The 25,150-nt window shown below is 42.4% G+C and overlaps 1 protein-coding gene across 1 annotated transcript in view; it reads left to right on the top strand.

The window, feature by feature from the left end:
• The window catches only part of CLNK (cytokine dependent hematopoietic cell linker), a gene marked incomplete at both ends in the record, with an annotated part of 173,838 nt that overhangs the window by 70,168 nt on the left and 78,520 nt on the right, over positions 1-25,150 (top strand). Inside the window, 3 exons of the mRNA XM_079711583.1 lie at positions 425-496; positions 11,243-11,271; positions 20,792-20,829. Of these exons, the coding sequence (XP_079567709.1) occupies positions 425-496; positions 11,243-11,271; positions 20,792-20,829 (139 nt within the window). The remainder of the gene's footprint in view (positions 1-424; positions 497-11,242; positions 11,272-20,791; positions 20,830-25,150) is intronic.

Genomic DNA, 25,150 nt, shown 5'->3' with positions numbered 1-25,150 from the left:
TAGCCCATAGGCACTGTCCTTGTTTGACAGCCCCCCTTTAACCAGGTGTGATGCTCTTCGCCGTACAGAGCGATGTCATGGACAATCAGAGAGCTTAAGGAGGGCACCACCGTGACCTCCCTGATGTGGGAGTGCCCACGTCCTCATTTTGATGGGGGTGCTTATTCTACCCCATGCTATTACCCCTTGTAAAATAAAGCACTTACACTAAAAAAAAAAAAAAAAGTTTGAAGCAATTGGATTACTTTAAACTCAGATTTTGTTTAACCCCAGTGGAAATGCAAAGAGAGATTTCGAATTACGTGCGAGATGCTAATTACTTACATCTGACTGGGTGGTTGTTTCTATGAAGGAATACACTTAATTATTTTTTCCCCTCTCTTTTTACAATTTTCTGACTATAATCTATTTTCTATCATCACAGGGGCAATAGAAAAACAACAAAAGAAGAATCCCGTGATTTGAAATTCCAGAACTTTGCTCTGCCAAAAAATAGGTCAGAATATTTCCTTCTTTGTTAATAGAGGAGTAAAAATTTTGATGCTGCGACAAATTAGCTGACCAGCACGTGCACACACACTCACGCACACGCACGCACATGCACACACACTCACCCTCACACATGCACGCGCACGCACACACACACACACACACAAAATGTTAACGGGATAGAATTGTATTGCTGTCCTTGCTCTTAGAGGTTACACGGTGACCAAGGTCCAGAACAAGAAGGGACTTGACGCAGGTTGAACTGCCAGCAAGTATGTGATGCAGATATAGGCTATGGGGGAGGGATGGAGTGGGAGATTGGGGTTAGCAGATATAAGCTATTATATATAGAATGGATGGACAACAAGGTCCTACTGTATAGCACAGGGAACTTTAGTCAATATCCTGTGATAAACCATAATGGAAAAGAATATAAAAAAAGAATGTAGATATATGTATAACTGAATCACTTTGCTGTACAGCAGAAATTAACACAACATTGTAAATCAACTATACTTCAAGTTAAAAAAATTAAAGATCAGATGCAAGGAAAAACAGCCAATGAAAATTTTTTTTAATTGAAAGAAATTTTAAAAACAGGCCCCCAGGTGTCCACAGCATTTCAGACCAGATCTATTTCCACCACCCACCCAGGTCTCTCAACAGCCCAAGAGACAGCCAGGGGGAAGCTTACATCCTGCAGCTGCTGAATGACTTAAGTGATGAATCATGGATGGATCAGTCCATGAGCTCACAGCCTGGTCTTAAAGCTCAGAAGGAAAGCTACTTGATGAAATGACTGACAAGGGACCAATCCTGAAGCCAGCTCCAGCTCTGCACTGGCCAAGGTCTGATGCTGGACGGCACCGCGATGCTCAGAGGGATTGCAGACCTCCCTCACCCAGCCAGAGCCCCCTTGCCAAGCCCTGCCAGAGCTGTCTCTGTGCCTAGAGGTACCCAAGGGTCTTTGACTGCTATACCCACCCTTGCATCCCAGTGAACTTCAACTCAAGTCAATCGCCAAACATCTGTTCAGTTCCTACTAAGTGCCAGGGACCAGAAGCAATCTTGACATGCTAAGATGTGCCTGAAGAAATATTTTCCCTAAGCAGAGTGGATGCGTGCCTGTAAAACAGAATACTTGAAATATTTTCAAGATTACATTAAGCAAAGGAAAATTTGTGGCTATTCTCAGACTTCTTCAATGTTTACATTAAACACAGTTGAATGCTGCATTTTAAGTCAGTTTTTCTTATTTCTTGACAATAGCAAGAGATGAGAGATGGAAGGGTTAGAAGTCTTCCTTCAAATGGAAATGGTTGCAGCAATTACATACATCAAAGTAATATTTACAGTTACATTTGAAAAAAATAAAAAGAGAGAGAGGGCACAGTGCTTTTTTCCAAGGCAAATTATTTCAGGATATGTCAGAGCATGCTCAAGATATATTACAAAGAGCAACAGATGATGTTTCTGCAACCTGTTCCAAACCATTTATAAACCCAAATTTTTTTTAAAAAATCCCTTATACACACAAATCTCTGTTTCTTTGCATATTTTATAATGAAAGTATTAAATGAATATAAATTAGTAAATGAGATCTATAAATCAAATCAAAATGTGTGCAAACTACATATTTGGATCTACCATCATACCCTCATAACTATTAAACTGATGTTTTCGTTCTCCGCACAAATTATAATTATTATCAGCATCTGATGTTGATGAAGTAAGGACAGTGCTACAGGTGGGCAGGGCAGCAGAACAGAATGGGTCTGTGGGTGCTGGGTTGAAATTTCAGCTGACCTGTTTCCTAGCTCAGCGGCGACCTCGCTCCGACAAGCCCATTACCATCTCAATGCTTTGCGTATTTTAGAAATGGTATTTGAAAACCAAGGAGGAAAAGGCGGGGGATGAATTGGGAGATTGGGATTGACATATATACACTAATATGTATAAAATAGATAACTAATAAGAAAAAAAGAAAATATATAAATAAAAATGGAAACATTGAAAAAAGAAAAACAAGAGTAGATTGAATTCCCTGGCGGTCCAGTGGTTAGGACTCTGTGCTTTCACTGCTGAGGTCCCAGGTTCAGTCCCTGGTTAGGGAACTAAGATCCCACAAGCAGCGCAGCACAGCCAAAAGAAAACAAAAAATACAAGAGTAGACTATCTTGACCACCAGGGATCTGCTGGACCTAAAACAGTCCCTGTGTTTGGGGAATAAATGCATGACCTCTGCAGTGTGCCTGAAAAATAGTAGGTTCTCAATAAATAACAAAGGCTAATAGTCACTGAGTACTCACCATGGGCTAGGCGCTGTTTTAAGAGCTTAATAGGCAGAGAAAGACAAATATCATATGATATCACTTATATGTGGAATCTAAAAATAAATGGTACAAATGAACCTATTTACAAAACAGAAACTGAGTCACAGATGTAGAAAACAAACTTATGGTTACCAAGGGGGAAAGAAGGGGGAGGGATAAATTCGGAGATTGGAATTGACATATACACACTACTATACATAAAATAGATAACTAATAACAACCTACTGTATAGCACAGGGAACTCTATTCAGTACTCTGTAATGTCCTATGTGGGAATAGAATCTAAAAAAGAGTTGATATAGGCATATGTATAACTGACTCACTTTGCTGTACACCTGAAACTAACACACATTGTAAATCAACTATACTCCAGTTAAAACAATGAAAAAAAGAATGCAAAAAAAAAAGCAGTGTATAGTTATTAATTTCTTATCTAAATTTTATATTAAATTTTACTTGGGTTTTTTCTTTCTTCAACTAGATTTTAAGTTTTTGAGGACAGAAAGCATGTCTGGTAAGCTATAATCCCTGTGTATAAGCTATCTATGTTCCTGACAAATATTGAAAAATGAAAACAAAATTATTTGGCAGTTTGATGGATATTCAGCAGATGAGTGAGTGGAGCAGAGAAGGATGCCTTGCTGTTCTACTCTAGCTGCAGTGGGCAGAGCAACTCCTGAGTCCATCATCCCCTCCACTCTCTCTCTGTCCCTCCCCTGCTTGCTCTGTCTTCTCTCTCTTCTTCCATTCTTATCCCTCTGTTAAAAGTTTCTTTTGTCATCAATTTCAGGATCCAGTCTATGCCAGGCACTGGGAGTAGTACAATCTCACAGTATCCTGGTGTGTTCCGCTGGGTCCTGAGTTTATTCTTCCTCCTTCCCCACTTTGTACTCCCCTCCCTTCAGCAATGTTTATGGAGCATCTCCTGCATAGGAGCTCCTTGTGGACAGTCACAGAAAGATGGCGGACACCACCCTATTGCATGCATCCTCTGAAAGCACTTGGCACCCTCCGTAAAGCTCTAAGCTTGTGAACTCTTTTGGGAGGACACTTTCTGCGGGGGTCCAGAGGGAGCAGACACCCAGGGCAGCTGCAGACAAGCTGAGAGAAGACCGGCAGCTGTGGCCCCCCGGCCCGAGCTGTGACCCCAAGTGTGCCTGACCAGGAAGCCTGTCAGGGGGCCTCCCTGTGCATGGAATAAGACAGGGAGGCCGTCTCCTTGAGGAGTGGCCTCCTGGGATGTGGGCAATGACAGCCACATGTACCTTGCCCTCTGGAGTTAACTTTTGCTGCAGGTCTTAGTGACAGCAGGGAAAAATCAATAGTCCATGAGGTGATGAATTGGGAAGGGTCTGAATGCGGGAAATGTGAGTGACACTTAGGAATAGCTCCATCAGGAATGGGGAAGGAGAAAGAGACTTGCACTTGGAGTGTGAACCTTGGCTTTGCTACGCTCTTGAAAGTGGACTTGGGAAAGCCCTCCTCCTTCCGTTCCTTAGCCTCCCTGCTGGGCTCCCACAGGCCTGCATCTGCTTCTGTCCCACATGCACGTGGCACAGTATCTTGTGACCTATTATACATGCTTTTTTTGTTTTTTTTCGGTACACGGGCCTCTCACTGTTGTGGCCTCTCCCGTTGCGGAGCACAGGCTCCGGACGCGCAGGCTCAGCGGCCATGGCTTACGGGCCCAGCCGCTCCGCGTCATGTGGGATCCTCCCGGACCGGGGCACGAACCCGTGTCCCCTGCATCGACAGGTGGACTCTCAACCACTGCGCCACCAGGGAAGCCCTATAAACTGCTTTTTAACTATACTAAGTATGCTATTAGAGCCAGAAGTGCTGCCATAGGAGCTCCGAGGAGGGAAGCCTAAGAGCCTTGGCAGGGCAGGATGCTGAGGGGGTAGGAGTGGGGTTGGACCTCCCCCAGCCAAGAGGGTCATGGGGGGGTTGAGCTTTTTATGGTTTGGGATAATGCCAAACACTGTCAATGTTTCCCTCTGGATCGCTTCAGGGAGTTGTATCCTCCCAAATATTTTTTTTTATAAAAACAAAATAGAACACAGGAGATTCTTAGAACTAGTCAAGGACATCTTTCACGAAAAATGAATCCATAACACTCCTACACTCTTGGTGGGAATGTAAATTGGTGCAGCCACTATGGAGAACAGTATGGAGATTCCTTAAAAAACTAAAAATAGAACCCAGCAATATGACCCAGCAATCCCACTCCTGGGCGTATACCCAGAAAAGACAAAGACTCTCATTCAAAAAGATACAGGCACCCCAATGTTCATCGTAGCACTATTTACAATAGCCAAGACATGGAAGCAACCTAAATGTCCATTGACAGATGAGTGGATAAAGAAGATGTGGTACATGTATACATTAGAATATTGTATGTTCATAAAAAAGAATGAAATAATGCCATTTGCAGAAACTTGGATGGACCTAGAGATACTAAGTGAAGTAAGTCAGACAGAGAAAGACAAATATCATACGATATCACTTATATGTGGCATCAAAAAAAAATGATGAAATAGACCCACAGACATAGAAAACAAACTTATGGTTACCAAAGGGGAAGGGGGTGGAGGGATAAATTTGGAATTTGGGACCAGCAGATACACACTACTGTATGTAAAATAGATAAACAACAAGGACCTACTGTATAGCACAGGGAACTATAATCAATATCTTATAATAACCTAAAATGGAAAAGGATCTGAAAGAGAATATATATAACTGAATCATTTTGCTGTACACCTGGATCATTGTAAATCAACTATACTACAATTTAAAAAAGAACATTTCCATCACCCCCCCAAAAAAAGAATGAACCCACTCTTCACTTATTAAATATGAGTCTTGATCTGATTCCACCTTGGTGTGAATTTCATCTGCTTCAAAGGAATATGGAGTTGGGAGATGTTCTCCAACGTTGAATCTATAGTGAAAGTGAAGAAGCTATTCCCAGGGGGATTTGTGTGGGAGGTGTGCACACCCATGTATCAGGTTCCTAATGTGCTGGGCACGCTCCAGGCCTTGCTGGGGGAGGGTGAGTCTGTGTATAGACCCAGACGGGGACTGCGGTGTGGCTCAAGGCTGTCTTACTCGAGGGATGCCCTCTTACCTGTGCTTCCCTGCACCTGTGCACCTTGCCTTCATCCACTCATCCATCCTCTCCCTCATGCTCATTCAACAGCACGTTTTTGTGTACGAGCCATGTTCCAGGCACTGCGTTACATACCTGGTCTCCCTTTTAGGAGTTGGGGGCCTGGTGTAGAAGGTTTGAGAAACGGCGTTGTGCTCTGTTCTGGTGATATGAGTGTGAGTTCCACCAGGCAGGAGCTAGGTGATCAGAGGAGAGCTTTGGTGGCCATGTGGGGAGGAAGAAAAACACCCAGTGTTGAGGCCTGTCACTACCTCTTACTGAGACTGTGACATCCCAGTCCTTCCCTTTCCACTCCATCATATGCGCCCCTGAATCACCTTTCTAACATGTGGCTCTGAGCATCCTTTATCCTCTGCCTTGCAAAGCTCCATGACACCTCGAGATTGACACAGTCCTTCCAGCTTATCCTTCAGGTTACCTACTCTCCAAGCTCACTATGCATTTCCACACCTTAGCTCCCATGGCTCCCTGATGCAAACCCTACCCTTCCCTCAGAGAGGTGGAGAGAAGAGGGTGAGCCCTGCCATCAGACAGGCTGGGTGGGAAGCATGACACCATTGACTCCCCCATGAGATTGACCTGGGCCTCTGTCAATCCATCTGCAAAATGAAAAGGCCAGTTTGTGGTCCCATCCAGCAAACATCCCATCGTAGCCCTAACACTGAGATAAAGATACTGTCCAACAAGAATTGCTAGGAAGTTCGGGTGAAATGATTTCTGTAAAGTGCACAATTCCCAACATGGTGTAGATAAATGTTCAAAGAGAGGGAAGACGGGAATGAATTTAGAAACTTTACCTCCATTTTCATTTCTTTCTGGTTTATATTGAAAATGAGTTTACTGACTCTTAAAAAGATCAATCATCTTCCCCCAAATGAGAGAATTTTATTCTAGTCTTCTCCTTTCAGGGGCGGAGCTTAAAGTGAGGTATGGAGCTGAGCCAGTTAATCTTGGAGGTTTGAGAGGGGAATGAAATCACCCCGACCGTGCCCCAAGGGTTTTGCTGCCGCAGTCTGGACCAGTGGCGGGTGCCTGGGGAGACCCAGAGGGACCCACGCACACCAGACTCAAGGATGTGATGAGGAATTAGTCTCCATGCCAGAAGCCTGACCCTGGAGACAGGACCAAGTCCCATCTCTACGGGACTGGAATAACACACCATCCAAACTCTGTTCCCACGGATAAGAGAACCTGGGTGCACTCAGCCCATTCCATCAGATCAAGTTCTCCCAGGCACGAGGGTGGGGGGAGTTTAATTTAGTACCCTTTAAAAATTATTAAACCTTTTAAATTATTAAGAAGTATTAAACATTCAAAATAATTCGGAAATTGAACATCTTCATTTAAAATGAGCCTTAAATATTGAAAACCACAAACCTCTGGAGGCCAGCTTTGTTCAGTTCATACTCCATGCCCACCACGTGGACAGCTTGCCTGTCCAAGCAGAAATAGAGAGGGAGACCTGCTTCACTCAGGCCCAGAGGCAGAAAGGAGCAAGCGGGTGGGAAGGGCAGACGGATGGCTGCCAAGCTACACATCATCCAGCTGCAGCTCGTTCACATGTGGCGGTGTGATGGATGCTGTTGACTAGAGGAAGCCAGGGAGCATCTTTGTAATTCCCTGGCAAGAGGCAGCTTGCTAACACATGGGCCTTGCTTCAGCACTGAGAGAACACATCAAATCTCCAGCAAGTTTGCAAGCAGCATCTTTCATTAATCACCCTGGGCTGTCAGGCTGTAAAGAGTGTTAACACAGGAGCCTTTTCAGAGTGCTTGTCAGCTGCCGGTGTCGAGATATTGTCTGCACTCCAGCCAGAGCCGTGGAGTCCGGCACGCCTCCCCAGACCCCTCCTTCCAGCCTCCCTCCCCGCTTTCAGGCTCAGCTGGAATAACAACATTGTTCCCTGCTCTGCCACTGCTTCCTCTGCTAATCCATTTGGCTTTCATTGACACACAGAGGGCCCTGGGGTGCACCATCCCAGAGGATACGACATATGAATGAGCACCATCGCTCTGGGGCCCCGCCAAGAGGAGTCAGCAGATAAACCGCTTCCAGACAGCCTTACAATTAGGAGGAAGCTTCCAGAGGCAGGGAACTCAGTGGGCTGAGTTGTAGCATCGGCTGGTAAATAATAAGGCCAATCCCGGCGCTCAGTTGCTTGCTGTGCCACTTTAGACATGTCACTTCTCTCTTCTAAGCTTTAGCTGCATCTGCAAAGTGGGGAAATCCCACCAGCCAGAACTGAGCCTTGCTTGTGCCTGAAGAGGCATTTTTCCCTTCAGATCCACCCTTCTTAGCTGTCCAAAGACCTCAGTCCCACCTCCAAGAATCTGAACCTTGGAACCACAAATTGGACATTACCTCCAACATGCTTTCAATGTTAGTGATCTTTGATTCTAAAAATCAGGTGAGGGGAAAAATAAATAAAATAAAATAAAAGTCAGCTGAGGCCAAGGTCAGAAGGAGGATGAAATCCTAATTTAAAACCTGAAATGTGTACATGTCAGTCCCAAACTCCCAATCTATCCCTTGCCCCAACTCTTCTCCCCTGGTAACCATAAGTTCAATCTCTAAGTCTGTGAGTCTATTGCTTTGTTGTAAATAAGTTCATTTGCAACATATTTTTTAAGATTCCACATATAAGCAATGTACATGTACATACTGCTGTTTTTAAAATAGATTACCAACAAGGAACTACTGTATAGCACAGGGAACTCTGCTCAATATTATGTAACAATCTAAATGGAAAAAGAATTTGAAAAGGAATAGATATCTGTATATATATAACTGAATCACTTTGCTGTACACATGAAACTAACCCAACATTGTTAATCAACTATACTCCAATATAAAATAAAACGTTAAGGAAAAAACAAACAAACAAAAAAAATGATCTCAGGTCATCCAATGGAAAAGTACAGGCACTGTGATAGGGCTGACATGCTGAAGGAAATGACAATGACTTTGAAATAACATAGACTAAGGTCAAGTGGTGGAAGCAGATTTAAAACTCAATTCATGTTTAATCTGCAACATGATTCTGATAAACGTCAAGGGATTGAAAAATAAATCCTGGATGTATTGATGTGTCATGATAAAATGTGACAAAACAAAAACAAACAAACAAAAGAAACACTGAAGCTCCTCCTAGGATCCCGGGAAGAGGGTGCCTCGTATTCAAAGTCCCTGGGCTCAGGATTGCATCCTGCTTGTTCTGAGGTGCTGCCTTCTGTCCATGGCCTGGCCTGCCCTGCCTGCATCAAGCTCCCTGTACACAGTCACAGAAACATATCATTTCCATGTCACATGTCAGGAGCTGCAAGTCTGGGGAGTCTCTTGAGGCTTTAATCAAAGACCAAGATGTCAGGGAAGGGGCTGCGTGTGGAAAGTGTCAAAAGAGATCTCTCAGGACCCAGATAAATGATCTGCTCCTTCCTGACTGATATACCGTTAATTTCTGCAGCATCTCAGGCAACTTGAAAGAGTGCCAAGAGCTAACCACAAAGCATCCCAGACGGCAGCTGCAAAATTCCTCCAAAAGCATGACTCTCCACTGCCTGCAGGCAAGGGCCCCAGGAGGCAACAAGGATCTGAGGGTCCAACAGGCTGGTGGCAATTCTCTTGCTTCCCATGGGACTGGGCAAGTCTTGGAGCCCTCTGGGTCCTCCGTTTCCTCGTCTATAAACTTGGGACAGGGAGAGCTACCCAACAGAATCATTTTGAGTATGAACGTGGTGAGCAGAGAGCAAGAGTCTGAGCTGGAAGTGGGACTCGTGGGCTGTGGTCTCCTGGTGACTATTCCCTCCTAGTTTAACTATACTGTGCCCGGTGTCACAGCCACCAATGAGGCCTCATAAATATTTACACCCGGCGTGTGTGGTGATGCTCAATTAATTGCTCCTGTGACGCACTCTGAGAGCCTCAGAGGATAGGTGCCATGCAAAGGGATTATTAAAGGCACAAACAAGTAAGCTCACAGAAGCCGCATCCTTCCGATCTTTCCATTGCCCCAGGGCTTTTCAGATCATTGCCCAAAATCTAGGGGAAATGTGCTTTCAAAATCACACTGTCCAGGACTTCCCTGGTGGCACAGTGGTTGAGAACCTGCCTGCTAATGCAAGGGACACGGGTTCGAGTCCCGGTCTGGGAGGATCACACATGCCGCGGAGCAACTAGGCCCGTGAGCCAAAACTACTGAGCCTGCACGTCTGGAACCTGCGTTCCACAGCAAGAGAGGCCGCGATAGTCAGAGGCCTGCGCACCGCGATGAAGAGTGGCCCCCGCTTGCCACAACTAGAGAAAGCCCTCACACAGAAACGAAGACCCAACACAGACAAAAGTAAATAAATAAATTAAAAAAAAAAAAATTCACACTGTCCAAGGCGGGATGTGGCATCCAGGAGAAGATCTCATTGGTCTTCCCAGATAACTTACCACCGAAGAAATGCAAACGTCCCAAAACCATTTGAAATAAATAAATAAATAATAATTAATCTAACTAGGCATCAGGGAAGTGAAACAGATAAAATAAGGAATCAAGTAGCAAGTAGGAAAAGTTGTTTTAAATGGTCGTGGATTTAATGGTGGTAAGATATGTTGAGATGGTCACTTCACAGTCTGTAGATAAGAATATAAATTCATTCAACCCATCCAGAAGGCACCTGAGTGATATGAAACAAGGGGCCTAGGAGACCCACATTATCATTATCAGACACCTTCATCACAGTTGCACTTGATGGAGTCTCTCCATGGAAACACTCAGAGATCAGATTAAAAATGATATCATGTTGCAGCAAGGGTACACACTGCCACATGATTTACAATTGTAAAAATGAGCAAGAACCTAATTTCCCTCTCCAAAAATCACACAGCTGATAAATACCACGTTTTTGAGTAACAAAGATCTACAATGCATTTTTAACATCAGGAGCCTATACATTCTTTTATATTATTTTTAGACATCTGTATATTGAAATGCATGAAGACATCCTCATACACACATGCACATATGTGCCTGAGACTCCGAAATATCACCTGTGGTATTGACTGTTATTTTCTTCTCCATGAATTTTTCTATTTTCTATGTTCTCTGTAATGAGATGTTCCTTTCGGTCTAGAACAGCACAAACATAAAGGAAGTGTCCCATAAGTTGATTTGTGATCTGCCTTTGATGACTACCCACTCCTCTGGGGAGGATGATGATTCACTTGCAGCTGACACTTACCTTGGTTCTCTTTTCTGCCCTAGGTCATGGCCTCGAATCCATAGTGTCACAGGTGAGTCAGGGCCCCACAGACACCTAAGCAGTGGGAATGTTAGCAGGAGTCTGTTACTCTTCTTTCCATTCTTTTCTGTTTTTCTTTGGATAAAACTATTGGCTGGTTCAAGGTGACACTGGTGACTTAGGGTCTTTCCCTCTGGTGGCTCCCAGGCTGGAAGTGTGTGACATCCACAGCTTTGGAGGCTAGCAGATGACGTGGGAATCCTGGCTCCCCATTTCTTAGCTGTGCAGCCTTGGATAAAGCACAGATCCCTGTGGGCCTGAGTTCCTTCAACTGAGAAATGGGTATAAGTCTGCCTGAATGCCAGTATTGTGGCTACTCATTAGTGTTTGTTCAACTAAACTGTACATAATAGGCTCCTCCCAAAATATGTGTTGAGTGAGTGAATGGGTCAGAAACCACATTTTATGCTTCTCCTGCATCTCTTTTCATAGCCTAGTTCCTGTTACTAGACACAGAGTAAGACGCCATTAAAGTTTGAATAAAGTATATACTTACTTTATAAAGTAAAATAAAGTATACTCATCTTGGAGTATTATTATATCAAGGAGAGTCCCATAGGACTAACTAGAAAACTGGTGGCTAGAAATAATGACTGGAATGAGACATAAAAAAAGAGAAATAGGGAACTCCCTGACAGTCCAGTGGTTAAGACACTGTGCTTTCACTGCCACAGGCCCGGGTTCGATCCCTGGTGGGGGAATTAGGATCTCACAAGCTGTGTGGCACTGCCAAAAAAAGTAAAAGAGAGAGAGAAATACAGGAAGTGTGCAAAGAAGCAATAGATGCATTGGGAGTGATGTCATCAGCAAATCAATTCGCAAGATTCATTATAGCACATGTTGGAGAATATAAGCAGCACCCAGCCACCCAGCGTGGCTTGCACAGCAGCGAGGAGAAGGAGGAAAAAGCAAAATCAATGCTGCAAGTATGAATATAAATAAGAAACAAACGAGCACCCAGCTCTAATCCCTCTTGCAGAACATGTTTTTCTGAAGCTTCTCAGGTCCTAAGAAATGTTACATTCTCTCAAGGTAGATGTTTCCAAATTGTACTGAGTCCTTGGGGTCAAAAGTACCCCCCCCCTCCAACTACTTGTCACTTCTCAGACCTTCCTACCATCCACTTAAAGTCTTGGGGGGACTGTAGAGAATTCTAAAGGGGATGGTGCTTGGAAATGAGGTTGCTAACCTGATTCGGTGACTGGTGAATTATAAATGTGACCTGTACCCCTCCCCCTTTGGGCTCGTTCTCCACCTGCCTTAAGGTAGAAAAAAAACCTGACAGGTGGGATTCCATTTCATTAGCAACATTCTAGAGACACAAACAGGGAAAAGAAAACAAATCAAACCCCCCCAAAAGTCAGTTGAGATAAAGCTGCCCAGACCTGCCCATAGGCACTCAGATCTGTAGCCTGACAAAAATACTTAGCAAACCACACCACCCCAGCCTATGCAAGCTTAGGCACCAATGCCAGTGTCTACTACACTATAATAAAACTGATATAATTAAAGATGCACATGATGATTTACATAACAGACTGCTCATGGTGGTGCTATTTATAACATTCCCAGATACTTTAAAGTTGTTTGCAATTTTTTATCATGGGATTTGTTGAAAATGTGGTAGGGCATCTAGATGAAAGAATACTACATAGCCATTAAAAATGATGATGTTGAAGCATATCCAATGATGTGTATATTATAGCATGCTATTATATGAAAGGGCAGCAAGAAAACAGTGTGCATACATTTTGATTGTATATACGTAGATTATATCATGTGTGTATGTGTTGTTAGTGATTTTCTGTAATCAAATATTTATAGTGGTTATCTTGGTATGGGGACATTATAGTGATTTTTATTCTCCTCTTTTTTGCTTACCTGTATCTTATAATTTTGCTACAGCAGCATTTTTTTTGTATACTAAAAACAATCTATCAAAAAAAAAATCTCTAGGCCTGGAGAAGACAGACATATATTCAAACTTGGACAATCTGTCAATACCAACATCTTCTATGAAGTTGATATATAGAGAACAGGGTCATGTTTTTCCATAAAGTAAACTCGGGAGATTTTCTCCTTCCACTTAATAAAGAATGAAATTGAGAGGATAGCCCTCTTTAGAAAGTGAGGCTTTCTGTCTTAAGTTACCACACACAATAAAAACTGATAAAGATGTATATTGGTTGACTCAGACAGACAAGAAATTTCATTTTGTCCAGGAACACTTGTTTTGTTTTGTTTTTTCCTAAGGAAATCAATCTTTTTTTTTTAAACTTATTTATTTTATTTATTTATTTTTGGCTGTGTTGGGTCTTTGTTGCAGCGCACTGGCTTTCTCTAGTTGCAGCAAGTGGGGGCTACTCTTCATTGCGGTGCACGGGCTTCTCATTGCTGTGGCTTCTCTTGTTGTGGAGCACAGGCTCTAGGCGTGCAGGCTTCAGTAGTTGTGGCGCATGGGCTCAGTAGTTGTGGCTCGTGGGCTCTAGAGTGCAGACTCAGCAGTTGTGGCACATGGGCTTCATTGCTCTGCAGCATGTGGGATCTTCCTGGACTAGGGCTCGAACCCATGTTCCCTGCATTAGCAGATGGATTCTCAACCACTGTGCCACCAGGGAAGCCCAGGAAATCAGTCTTAAACGTTGGTTTTTCCCACTTCTAAAAGAAAAATTAATATAAATTTTAGGACTGGAGAGAGGAAAGGCGGGTATGGAATATGTGAGCATCCAGTGCCTCCTTCTGGCTATTTCTAGATAATTCAGTACCTGTGTTAATTTATCAGAGGCTGGTTCTCTCCAAGATGTTGGGGAAATTGGTGAACAGAAACAAATTGAAATGTTAACAGTTGAATTGCAGGGAAAAGGTGTCCACACAGTTCTTATAAGCACAAGCCAGTACTCAAATCATCTAAGGTTGATATGCCCAAGGATTTACAATGTCTTCACAATTCATCATGTATCAGAATGACAGCAGTGAAAAATGCATATCATCAAGCCCACGCCAGGGTTTATGCTTTGGTAGAGCTATAGTGACGCCAGAGAATCCTTACCTTTAACATGATAATTCTAATTCAGGTAGTTCTAGGACAGTCTTTTGAGAATCACTGGCTGAAGCAAAAACATATATAGATAGGTGGATGGAAACTATCAAAGCTGTCTCCACCAAGAGGCAGCTGCCTTAACTATCACCATTCATTCATCCATCCATCCATTCATTCAACCAACTGTGGTAGTTTCTTAATGTGACAGACACTCTAACCAGCTTTGGCCACAAGCTTTTAAAAAAGGAAATAAAAATGAAAATTTCTGGGGACTCAACTAGTCTGAGATTCTAAAACTGTGCTTTACAGATGAGGAAACTAAGAACTAGAAAAGGGAAGTGAATTTCCAAGAGCCATCTAGTGAGAACATTAAGCCTGTTCTCCCAACTCCCAATACATGTTTCCCATGTAACTCTGAGTTTAGACTATTTGTGACTTGGAATTCACAGTTCATAATCTTCAGATCAAGAGACTGTGGTTCAGTGAATAAAACCAAAATTCCCAGAAGTGCTAGATGACTGAGCTGGTAGATAGGTAGATAGATAGATAGACAGACAGATAGATGATAGATGACAAATTCAATATATAATAGATATATAACATACATATATTATATGTGTGCATATATATTCTATATCTCTATTTCTGTCTCTTTCTTTCCCTTCCTACTTCCCTCTTTTCTTCCCTTTTCCTTCTCTGCTCCCCTTGACTATACAAGTCATAGTCAAGGCTTATTGCACATCATAATCCTTTACTCAGAGACAGTGAATGTAACTCTAGGCAAGTTCCTTCCTGCCTTTCCCTATAACCATGGATTGATGCCAAGCTGAAGATGTTCTAAAGTTTGGGACCTGCCAGGGTAAAGAGTGGAAACTATCCTACTCCTCACCATAGTGAGAGGAAGATCAGGCCGATGCCCTCCATCCCCAAATACTTCCAAGTTTTTAAAAGATAAAAATGGAGAAAGGCAGCATCTTGTAGAGGAAAGAACCAAGGGCTGTAAGTGTGGAGCTCAGAGTTTGTATACTGGTCCTCTCATGATACCAGCAAGCCCTAGGTCCTGTGAATGAGAGAAAATGAAAAGAAACTAACATATATGGAGTCTCTACTTTGTGCCAGACATTTTATAAACTTATCTAATTTAGTTGTAAGGTACAGATTTTATTACTCTTGCTGTATAGATCAGCTAAATGAAGCCCAAGTGAAGTTAGGGAACTTGTAAAGACACCAGTAGTGTAGATCTCAGATCCATCATAGCACACATGTTAAGTTAGGCACCAAATATTGTCAGCCTCGGTTTTCTCAGTTATTGAATCCCAGAGCTTCACGGCTAGAAGGGACCTCAGCTTGAAGAACCCTTCTGAAGAACTGACTGGTGCTCGTCAACAGAGTTGAATGTTGGAAAAGGCATATGCTTTGAAAATGGGCACTAAATAATGAACAAGTTCCTAATATAGATCTGAAGATCTAAAGATCTGGATTGAGTGAAAAAAAATTTGGCCATGAAGTTGAGCTTGAAAAGACATGAAACACAGAACACAGCAATTCCTTAGTGGTGCACTGAGCCAAGGAGTTATTTATTTACACTTTTCAACAGCTATTTGGGGTAGATACTCTTATTCCCACCAGGCTTACAAGCTTGCCTGGCCAGAAAGTGAAACAGCCAGGATTTGAACCCAGAACTTCTCATTCAGCTTCTGTGAAACATGTGTCCATGCCTTTGATCAGAGTCTCTGCTATATTATTGGTGAGCACCAAGGCTGATAAAAAAAAAAAATTAAGGCTGCAAGACACTTTAAAAAAGAAATCGTGGGGCTGAAACATGACAAATGTTTATGTATATTTTTTTTATGTAAGTCAAGTCCAGAGGCAAGCAGTCCAAGGCTGTTTGGCAGCTCTTCTCCTCAGGGTCCTCAGAGGCCCTGCCCCTCCTGCATCCCTCCCTGCCTCTAGTTGGCCTCCATACCATCACCTAAGATAGTGATGTCTGCGCTCTGGGCTGCAGGAGGGAGGAAGGGAAGGAGAAGACGGAATGAATCGTGCACAATAATTTCCCTCAAGAAAGTTTCCTGGAAATGGTGAGTTGATTTTCCACCTCTTCCATCAACCAAAACTTGAACTCATGCCCACATGAAGATTAGGACAGGTAATAAGGACTTACTCAAGGTGGCCATGTACCCAGCCAACCAGGAGGAGTTCTAGTACAGAGAAGCAAGGGAAAATCGATATGGGGAGACACAATGGTCTCTGCTCTGGAGTACTTAGTGACGGGAAGTTGGGATTCACTGGCCTCTTGCTTTTTTCTACATATTTATAAGTCCAGCTGGCAGCCTCTGGAATTGGAAGCAACCCTAACCCTCACCATTCCTCTCTCCCCCTGTGCCTCTCCCTCTGAAGTTTCATGACTGAAATGAAAGCAGAAGATGGTTTTGCTTGGGGAACCTGTCTGGTTTAGAAATACAATCATCTGAAAGGCCTGTTAACTCATTTCACTTCCTAGAGAAACAGAAAGTTCTAGAACTCTGCAGGCTTCCTACTTCTACCCTCCTTCTCACACCAGGGAAGCATATTCTCTTCATGGGACTAGTTCGGGATTTTCTTCACCCATGCCTATCCCATGGTAATAGCACTTGTGTGCTCAGCCAGCTACCCTGCCCCTTTAAAAGTACTAAATGAGGACGTAGACAAGGCACCAGCCTTGCACCTCCAGGGGCTTAAGTTCATGGAAGTGTTTATAAGTGAAAATAGCCTGAGAGTCTCTCTTCCTCACTTTATTTAACTCACATGGCTCACCTTCCACTGGACAAGAGTGGGAGCTTCTATGTCACTAATTCTCAGACTTCTGAGACCAGAATAAATATCACCATAGGAGCTTGTGTAAAATGCAATTGATTTGTTCTGGGACCCAAGTTTGCTTTCTTCCTTTTTTATAAAGCATCCAAGATGCCAAAGTTCAGGGGACCTAAATTTGATGGGCATTGGTCGTACACCTTTGTCACACCTCTGCAGGCATGAGGTGTCCATGTTCATGACTAAAGTCTGGGGTAATTGCTTCTGCCAGTCAGGAAACCCCCTGAGCTTTACATGACACATATTCATCTTCACTTCCCTCTTAAAAATAACTGTTAGGGAAATGCTGCCTTTTGTAAAAAGGTGTTTCCTTGAGGGTCACACAGAAATCAGTTGTTCTCTGTGGCTGTTTGGTTCCAGAAGGTGATGAGGGACCCTCCACTGTCACAGCATCACCATCACTCTTCCAAGATGGTGATGTGGAAAGCTACTAAGCAGCTTCCCGCATCTTTCTAAAAAATGGCTCTCTCTGAGAAGCCAATCTATCCTTCAGTTCCAGGAAGACTCAAAGACTGGGAAGAATTTGGGGGACTGTTACTATGGTGAGGATCTGGGCCCAGCAAGAAGGAGCGCCAATCTCAAGTTCACTCAGCAAGGGAGGGGATCAGGTTCTACTGAAAGTTCTGTCGCTGGTTCCAAGTTCTGGGTGTTCCCACAGCTGACTGTTCATTTATTGTCACTTACCATACACAGGGTTGCAGGAATGATCAAGAGCCTGGAATCTCACCACTGCCTCGGGGGAGACAGGCACCACCGTCTGTAACTGTGTGATATATTCGTTGGCTTGCTTTGTTCTTACATGCTAAGGAGAAGCTGAGCAGGGTGTATTAATCAAGGAGGACAAACATCTATATTGCATAAACTACAAATGTTAGTAGTTTAATAAAACAAAGGTTTATTTCTTGCTCACATCACAATCCAATGTAAACTGAAGGAGGCCTTTTTCCAAACATTCATTTGGGATTCACTCTCCTTTTACCCAGTGGCTTCCATTATCCCTGAGGGCCTTGGGGTCCTCTGTCTCTGGCCAGCCACTGAGGCAGGAATGAGAGGTGGAGAGTCAAGTGGGCTGGCCTGGAGTGGAATCCATCACACCTGTCTCATCCCAGCGTCCATAGCTCCATGCCAAGACCGCCCAGTGCAAGGGACGCCAGGAATTGTGCGCCAGCCGAGCGCCCACAGGAAGTGGAAAGGGGGTTTGGTGAGCACACAGCATTCTCACCACTGCCAGGCGCCTGAGCTAGTGATGACCGGGGCTGGAGGGTGCTCCTTAATTTTTAGCTGAGATTGGTAGTCAGGGAGGCTCCTCCAGAGGAGATGACATTTAAGACACAGTATGATGGATGAAAAGTATCCAGGCCTGGGCAGAGCTGAGGAGAGAACTTTCTGGACTAAGGGACACATGCGACATCTCTGAGGTACCTGTACTAGATAAACTTAAAAAGAAGATGATATGGTTAGAGCTCAGAGGAGGAAGAAACTAGAAAGAGATGAGATTAGAGACAGGGCAGGCGACAGGCTGTGCTGGCCTCTGGGAGCAACGGCAGAGAATCTGGACTATGTTTCATGGGCCCTGAATGACATGTGCTGATTTACTGTTTTAAAACTATGCTTTTAAAATTACATTTCCAAGACTCTGCATTGTTCATAACACAGGTAGGTACTGAGGGAGATCGAGATAAAATATAATTCCTTCCCTATAGAAGGGTAGTGGACTTAAACAACAAAGAAGTAATCAGCGCTGCTTCTTTTTATTTGCGTAATGGTGAGTAAAACAGAAAATGACAGATCTAACTGATTCAGTGAGATTACAGTGACCTGTAGTGGTCAGAAAGGGAAGCCCCAGGAGGATCTCAAAGTTTACTGAGCATTTTGGAAAACAAAATGGAGGAGGCAGGGACTCCAGGTGGAATCAACACAAGCAAAGACCCAGAAGTGGCACGTAGCATATTTGGGGAATCCAGGAGGGTCTCAGATTGCAATGCTGCTGAAAGAAGAGATCCCCACAGCTCTCCATGAGAATGTGGGTATAATGACTATATTCAATGAAACCAATATCCTAAAATGAAATGATATTGAACCCTGAATTAGACAGTGGAGCTGCTTTCCTAGATCACAAGTGCCAGAGCGGATCCCCAGTAAGTCTGTGCTCATTTGTGCCTGCCAGACCAGCTGGTGTTTAATGGGTGACATTATTAATTTAACTCAATTCATGAGAGAGTACAAATTGCTAAAGGGCTGGAAAACCTGTAGGTTTCTCTGCCAGGGATCTCACTATGGGTGTAATTGTACTGGGACAGGGAGATGTTATTAGTGCCCCGGGTTAGTGTTTGCTGCTGGTCCTACCACCAGAATAGAATGTAACTGGTGGCAGGTGCAGACAGGATACTCCTCCTCCTGGCTCATTATCTCAGGAGATTAGCTCTGGCTTAACACTTCCCCCATGCACTGATCCTAGGCAAATTCCATAGAACTGTGTTTCCACTGAGCCAAAGTTTCATTCATTTATACATTATACCCTACAGGAGACTTTGGCATGCTGGCACAAATTCACAGCTATTAATTTTGTATTTTGGTATGGGAAGAGAATTCAGGGTGAAAGGACAAAAGTTTAAGAACGTGATGAAGCCAGACCAAAAGGTAGAAATACACATCATACCATGGTCCTCTGCACTATTTGGACGCAGGCTAGAAATTTTCCCTGAGAGTCTTAACAGCTAAAGGAGGAAGGGAAATGTGATCTCTTCTAGGATTGATGTTTTCCATTAAATCAAAGCAAAGAAGTGTGCAGCTTCTGGTCCTGAGACCTACTAGAAACTTCTCGTATATGTGCTAATAAAGAGAACACGATAAGAACATTTTCTGCCTACAGTGTTCCTAAATTCAGACTAACAGCATGAAATTATACTGCAATTTAGGAAAATTAAGTGTATGAGGAAGGAAAAAAACCTGCAGGTCATGTGAGCAATTCTTTGGTGGTTTTGCATAATCTGAGGGTAAAATGTAAAACATCGAGCACTGAGTACACTAGATGACCTTCTGGCCATCTTTCATAGAACAAGTCCAAGGGAGGAAGTTGAGTGTTGAGAAACATCTGCTGAACAAGATTTATTCAACAAACGCCTATCAAGAATTCATTTGGTCAATAGGGCCCTGTACCTCAAGCCAGGGATAGATGAATAAGTAGATATGGCCCCTACTCTTAAATATGTAGAGTCTGTTCAAGAAGACAATGTGTGGACACATTATTGCAAGTGCAACGTGTGCCAGAGGGCAAGGGGAAAACACATGTGGTCATTGGCTGAGATGTTGCTGAGTCATTACTTTGGGTGCTACTGATTGGGGGGCGGCGTTCTTTCTAACATTGTTTCTCTTCCAGTGAGAAGGTTAGCTTGCTGTGGAAAGGCTTCTTAGTTGGGATTTGATTCTCTTTCCTCCTTTTCCATTGCCCCTGTTATGTAAGAGCAGCTGATAGAATGAGAAGCATGGAAATGTGCACTTCATTTTGAGCAATTACAGTCAAGAAAAATTAATTGAAATGAGCACAAGATTTCTGGAGAAAAACAAGGGCTCAGTCTTCCCAGTGTTTTGCAATAACATTTTGGTCTCTTTTTGTTGGCAGGCCAGTACCAGACTATTAATGAGCCTCCTCTTGACGGCGTAAGTCAGCTGCTTTCCTTACCTATTTTGTCAGTGTTTGATATTTACAAAGTAAGTGGCTTTTTTCAAGGTACTTAGTGAATTTAAAACAATTAAACTTTTCCAAATGGCATAATTCCCTGGCAGAGAAAACTGCATTTCAGTTCTTGCGTAGAAAACTGTATTCCTACAATATATGTAAATCAAATCATCATGCTGTATGTCTTAAACTTATACAGTGATGTATGTCAATTATTTCTCAGTAAAACTGGAAAAATAAATAAATATTGAGGCATTAATATAGAGAAAGAGAAAAACATTATATTTCCATTCCTCAACTATACAATAAAGACAAAAATTAACTCACAATGGCCATTGTGAAGATTGAATAAGGTGAAAATACCAACACATGGTGCTGGCAAGTGTGTGATGAGAAAATCACTTCCTAAAACTCATGGTGAAATTTTAAATTGCAAGAAACTCTTTGGAAAGCAATTTCATAATATTAACTAACAAATATAAAAATGTCCATTTTCTTAGGCCCCGTAATTCTATGGTTGGGAATTTAAATTAAAGAATTAAGCTAAAATTTGGATTAATATTTAAATACTCATCTATATTTTATAATATATTTTAAATGGCAACACACTAGGATCATGCTAAATATTCAATAATAGAAGAATCATTGAATGTATTATGATATATTCATATTATGAAGTCATTAATAATATTTACAAAGAAGTTTAATGACAAGAAAATTTTAAATTTATAACATGAAATCAGATATCTAATACTATAAATAATGTAATTGTTAAATTATAATTTACATAATTTGAATACTTTTAACTAACCTATCTATAGATGATAAATGGGATAGATAGAAATGATAGAGATAGATAGATGATAAATATATGCTAGATAGATAGATAGACAGGATTTACCTGTAAAATCATTGATTCTTTACTATTTGAAAGACTACTTTAAGAATTTGGATTTCTCTGGTGGCGCAGTGGTTAAGAATCCACCTGCCAATGCAAGGGACATGGGTTCGAGCCCTGGTTTGGGAAGATCCCACATGCCTTGGAGCAACTAAGTCTGTGCACCACAACTACTGAGCCTGCTGCACTCTAGAGCCCACGAGCCACAACTACTGAGCCCACATGCCACAACTACTGAAGCCCACGTGCCTAGAGCCCGTGCTCCACAACAAGAGAAGCCACTGCAATAAGCCCGCACACCACAACAAAGAGTAGCCCCTGCTCACCGCAACTAGAGAAAGCCCACACGCAGCAACAAAGACCCAATACAGCCAAAAATAATAATAAATAAATAAATAGGTTTTTAAATTAAATTAAAGCTATGGCTCTTCATCCCAGGACACACACTCACATACACATACAAACGATGAATCAATCAGTCAATCACAAAATATTTTATAAAGTATAAGGCTTATATATACTGAGCTTTTAGTAAGAACCCTGATAGTGACAGTAGACAGATACTAGATAGGTTAATAGATAAATAGATGTAATGCATGATATTTAAAATAAAACTCTGTCCCTTTCTCTTTCTGGAAAAAATAAACCAAAATATTTATATTTGGTCCTGGGGGCAAGATTCTGAGGGTCTGATGTAGATTCTCTTCAGACCTGAAGTGGTGGTTGCTGTTCCTTTGTGCCCTGCCCCCATGAAGTCTAGCAAGGTGACAGGACTAAAGATGGGCTCTGTCTCACATCTCCAGTTCTTCCAGCAGGTCCAAGGCTTTCCCAAAGAGACTGTGCTCTGAGGAGTCTTGGTTGCCATAATAGTATAAAAATGATGTCCTTGCAAAAATGTCTATCTGTCAAATCCCAAAGGAGTCAAATACTGGTGCTTCAGCTCAGAACTCACTTCTGTGTGCAGTTCTGGAGGAGAACAGCCCAGTCACCTCCCCCGCTTTGCCAGGTCAATTGTGAAAAACCCTGGAGTGCACTCCCAGCATCTTTGCTTTTCCATGGGCACTCAGCTCCACTGATACTCAGCACGTCAACTAGAGAGAAGGGATCTAGCATGTCCTGAGCTCCTGTCATGGGCAGGCACCAGAGTAGAACCTTCATATACAATTTGCTCAATTAATCTCTGACTGCAACCAAATAAGGTAACTTTAGCCTTCTCCAATTTACAGACTGAAGTACGGGAGGTTAAGTAACCTCCCCAAGGTCATAAAGTGGACTCACAGTTTAGATGTAGGATAGGATGACTCCATCTTGGATCCATGTTAACGCTAAGCAGACCAATCTCACCTGGTTTCCCATCCAAGAACTCCCAGTCTGATCCCTGCTTACCTCCTGAGACCAGACCAATTAGGCAGGGTTTCAGGGCTATAATGACCTGTTGCTGGGGGCACAGCATGAACATAAATATGCAAATGTTTCTACCCCAACTTTGTGTTCAATGATGTAATCTTTTTCCTTTGGGTCACCAAGCTCTCCCCTCTAACCTGTTCCTGCTCTTAAATCACTATGTTGGTCCCTGGTCTCCTGCACCTGAACTCCTTACGTTTGATAAACAGGCCCTTCAAAACTTGCCTGATTCCTCTGTTCATGTAAGACTCAAGCCTTGCTTTCCATAGGAAGCACTTGGGAAAATCAAGGGCTAGCACATTGAAAGTCAAAATTGTTGTCTTCAGTGGGTCCATCTCCTTCTTTATGCTGTCCCATGGAGAACAGAGATTTACTAAATTGCATTCTACACCTTTTCATGGAATGAGCAGAGTTGCCTTGAGCCAAAGTGGGGCCCAAAATGTCCTCCAGATAGGGGTCTGGTGAGTTCCCCCTGTGCTATTGCTTACCTGGAAAGCAGACTCATCCTGTAACTAGTCTTTACTTTTACCAAACTGCTTTGATAGAGTGATGACAAAAAAAAGACATACACTTGGAAGCTTGGGACTAATAAAGCACTTGTCTAAATATATTTGAGAATGAGAATAATGTCAACCTAGAATTTAAACTCAAGCCTATCTATTCCAGGTTCCTACACTATAGTAAAATCACCTCATAGATATTTCTGCTTATACAATGAAATAGAGTACAGAAAGCACCTAACACATATAAAGTACTTAACAAATGTTAGAGAGACTTTAAAGGGAGGAGAACAAACCATGATTGGTGGCCTTCTCTTATCTCAAGCTTTTTTTAATAGTAGTTGTTATCACAGTAGCAGTCATAATAATGTTTACAACTAGTGTTTAGTGAGTGCTGACCATCAGGTATTTTGCTAAAAATTTTACATTCATGATCTCAGTTAAGACACTTCTGGTTGAGTATGATGTTAACTGTGGGTTTGTCATATATGGCCTTTATTATGTTAAGGTATATGCTTCCTATACTCATTTTATTGAGTTTTTATCATAAACAGATGTTGAAACTTGTCAAATACTTTTCTGCATCTATTGAAGTCAATATGTGATTTTTTAATCCTTCATTTTGTTAATGTGGTGTATCGTGTTGAATGATTTGCAGATTGAACTATCCTTCCATCCCTGGAATAAATCTCATTTGATTGTGGTGTATGATCCTAATGTATTGTTGTACTCGATTTGCTCATTTTTCCTTTAATATCTTTATTGGAGTATAATTGCTTTACAATGGTGTGTTAGTTTCTGCTTTATAACAAAGTGAATCAGCTATACATATACATATATCCCCATACCTCCTCCCTCTTGCGTCTCCCTCCCAAACTCCGTATCCCAGCCCTCTAGGTGGACACAAAGCACCGAGCTGATCTCCCTGTGCTGTGTGGATGCTTTCCACTAGCTATCTATTTTACATTTGGTAGTGTATATATGTCCATGCCACTCTCTCACTTCGTCCCAGCTTACCCTTCCCCCTCCATATGTCCTCAAGTCCATTCTCTACATCTGTGTCTTTATTCCTGTCCTGCCCCTAGGTTCTTCAGAACCTTTTACTTTTTTTTAGATTTCATATATATGTGTTAGTATACGGTATTTGTTTTCTCTTTTTGACTTAACTTCATTCTGTATGACAGACTCGAGGTCCATCCACCTCACTACAAATAACTCAATCTGATTTCTTTTTATGGCTGAGTAATATTCCATTGTATATATGTGCCACATCTTCTTTATCCACTCACCTGTTGATGGACATGTAGGTTGCTTCCATGTCCTGTCTATTGTAAATAGAGCTGCAATGAACATTGTGATACATGACTCTTTTTGAAGTATGGTTTTCTCAGGGTATATGCCCAGTAGTGGGATTGCTGGGTTGTATGATAGTTCTATTTTTAGTTTTTTAAGGAAACTACATGTTGTCCTCCATAGTGGTTGTATCAATTTAAATTCCCA

This window comes from Hyperoodon ampullatus (assembly GCF_949752795.1).
Source record: "Hyperoodon ampullatus genome assembly, chromosome: 1".
NCBI classification, from domain to species: Eukaryota; Metazoa; Chordata; class Mammalia; order Artiodactyla; family Ziphiidae; genus Hyperoodon; species Hyperoodon ampullatus.
The sequence above is the reverse complement of the archived record's forward strand: the minus strand, read 5'-3'. Positions and strand labels throughout refer to the sequence as shown.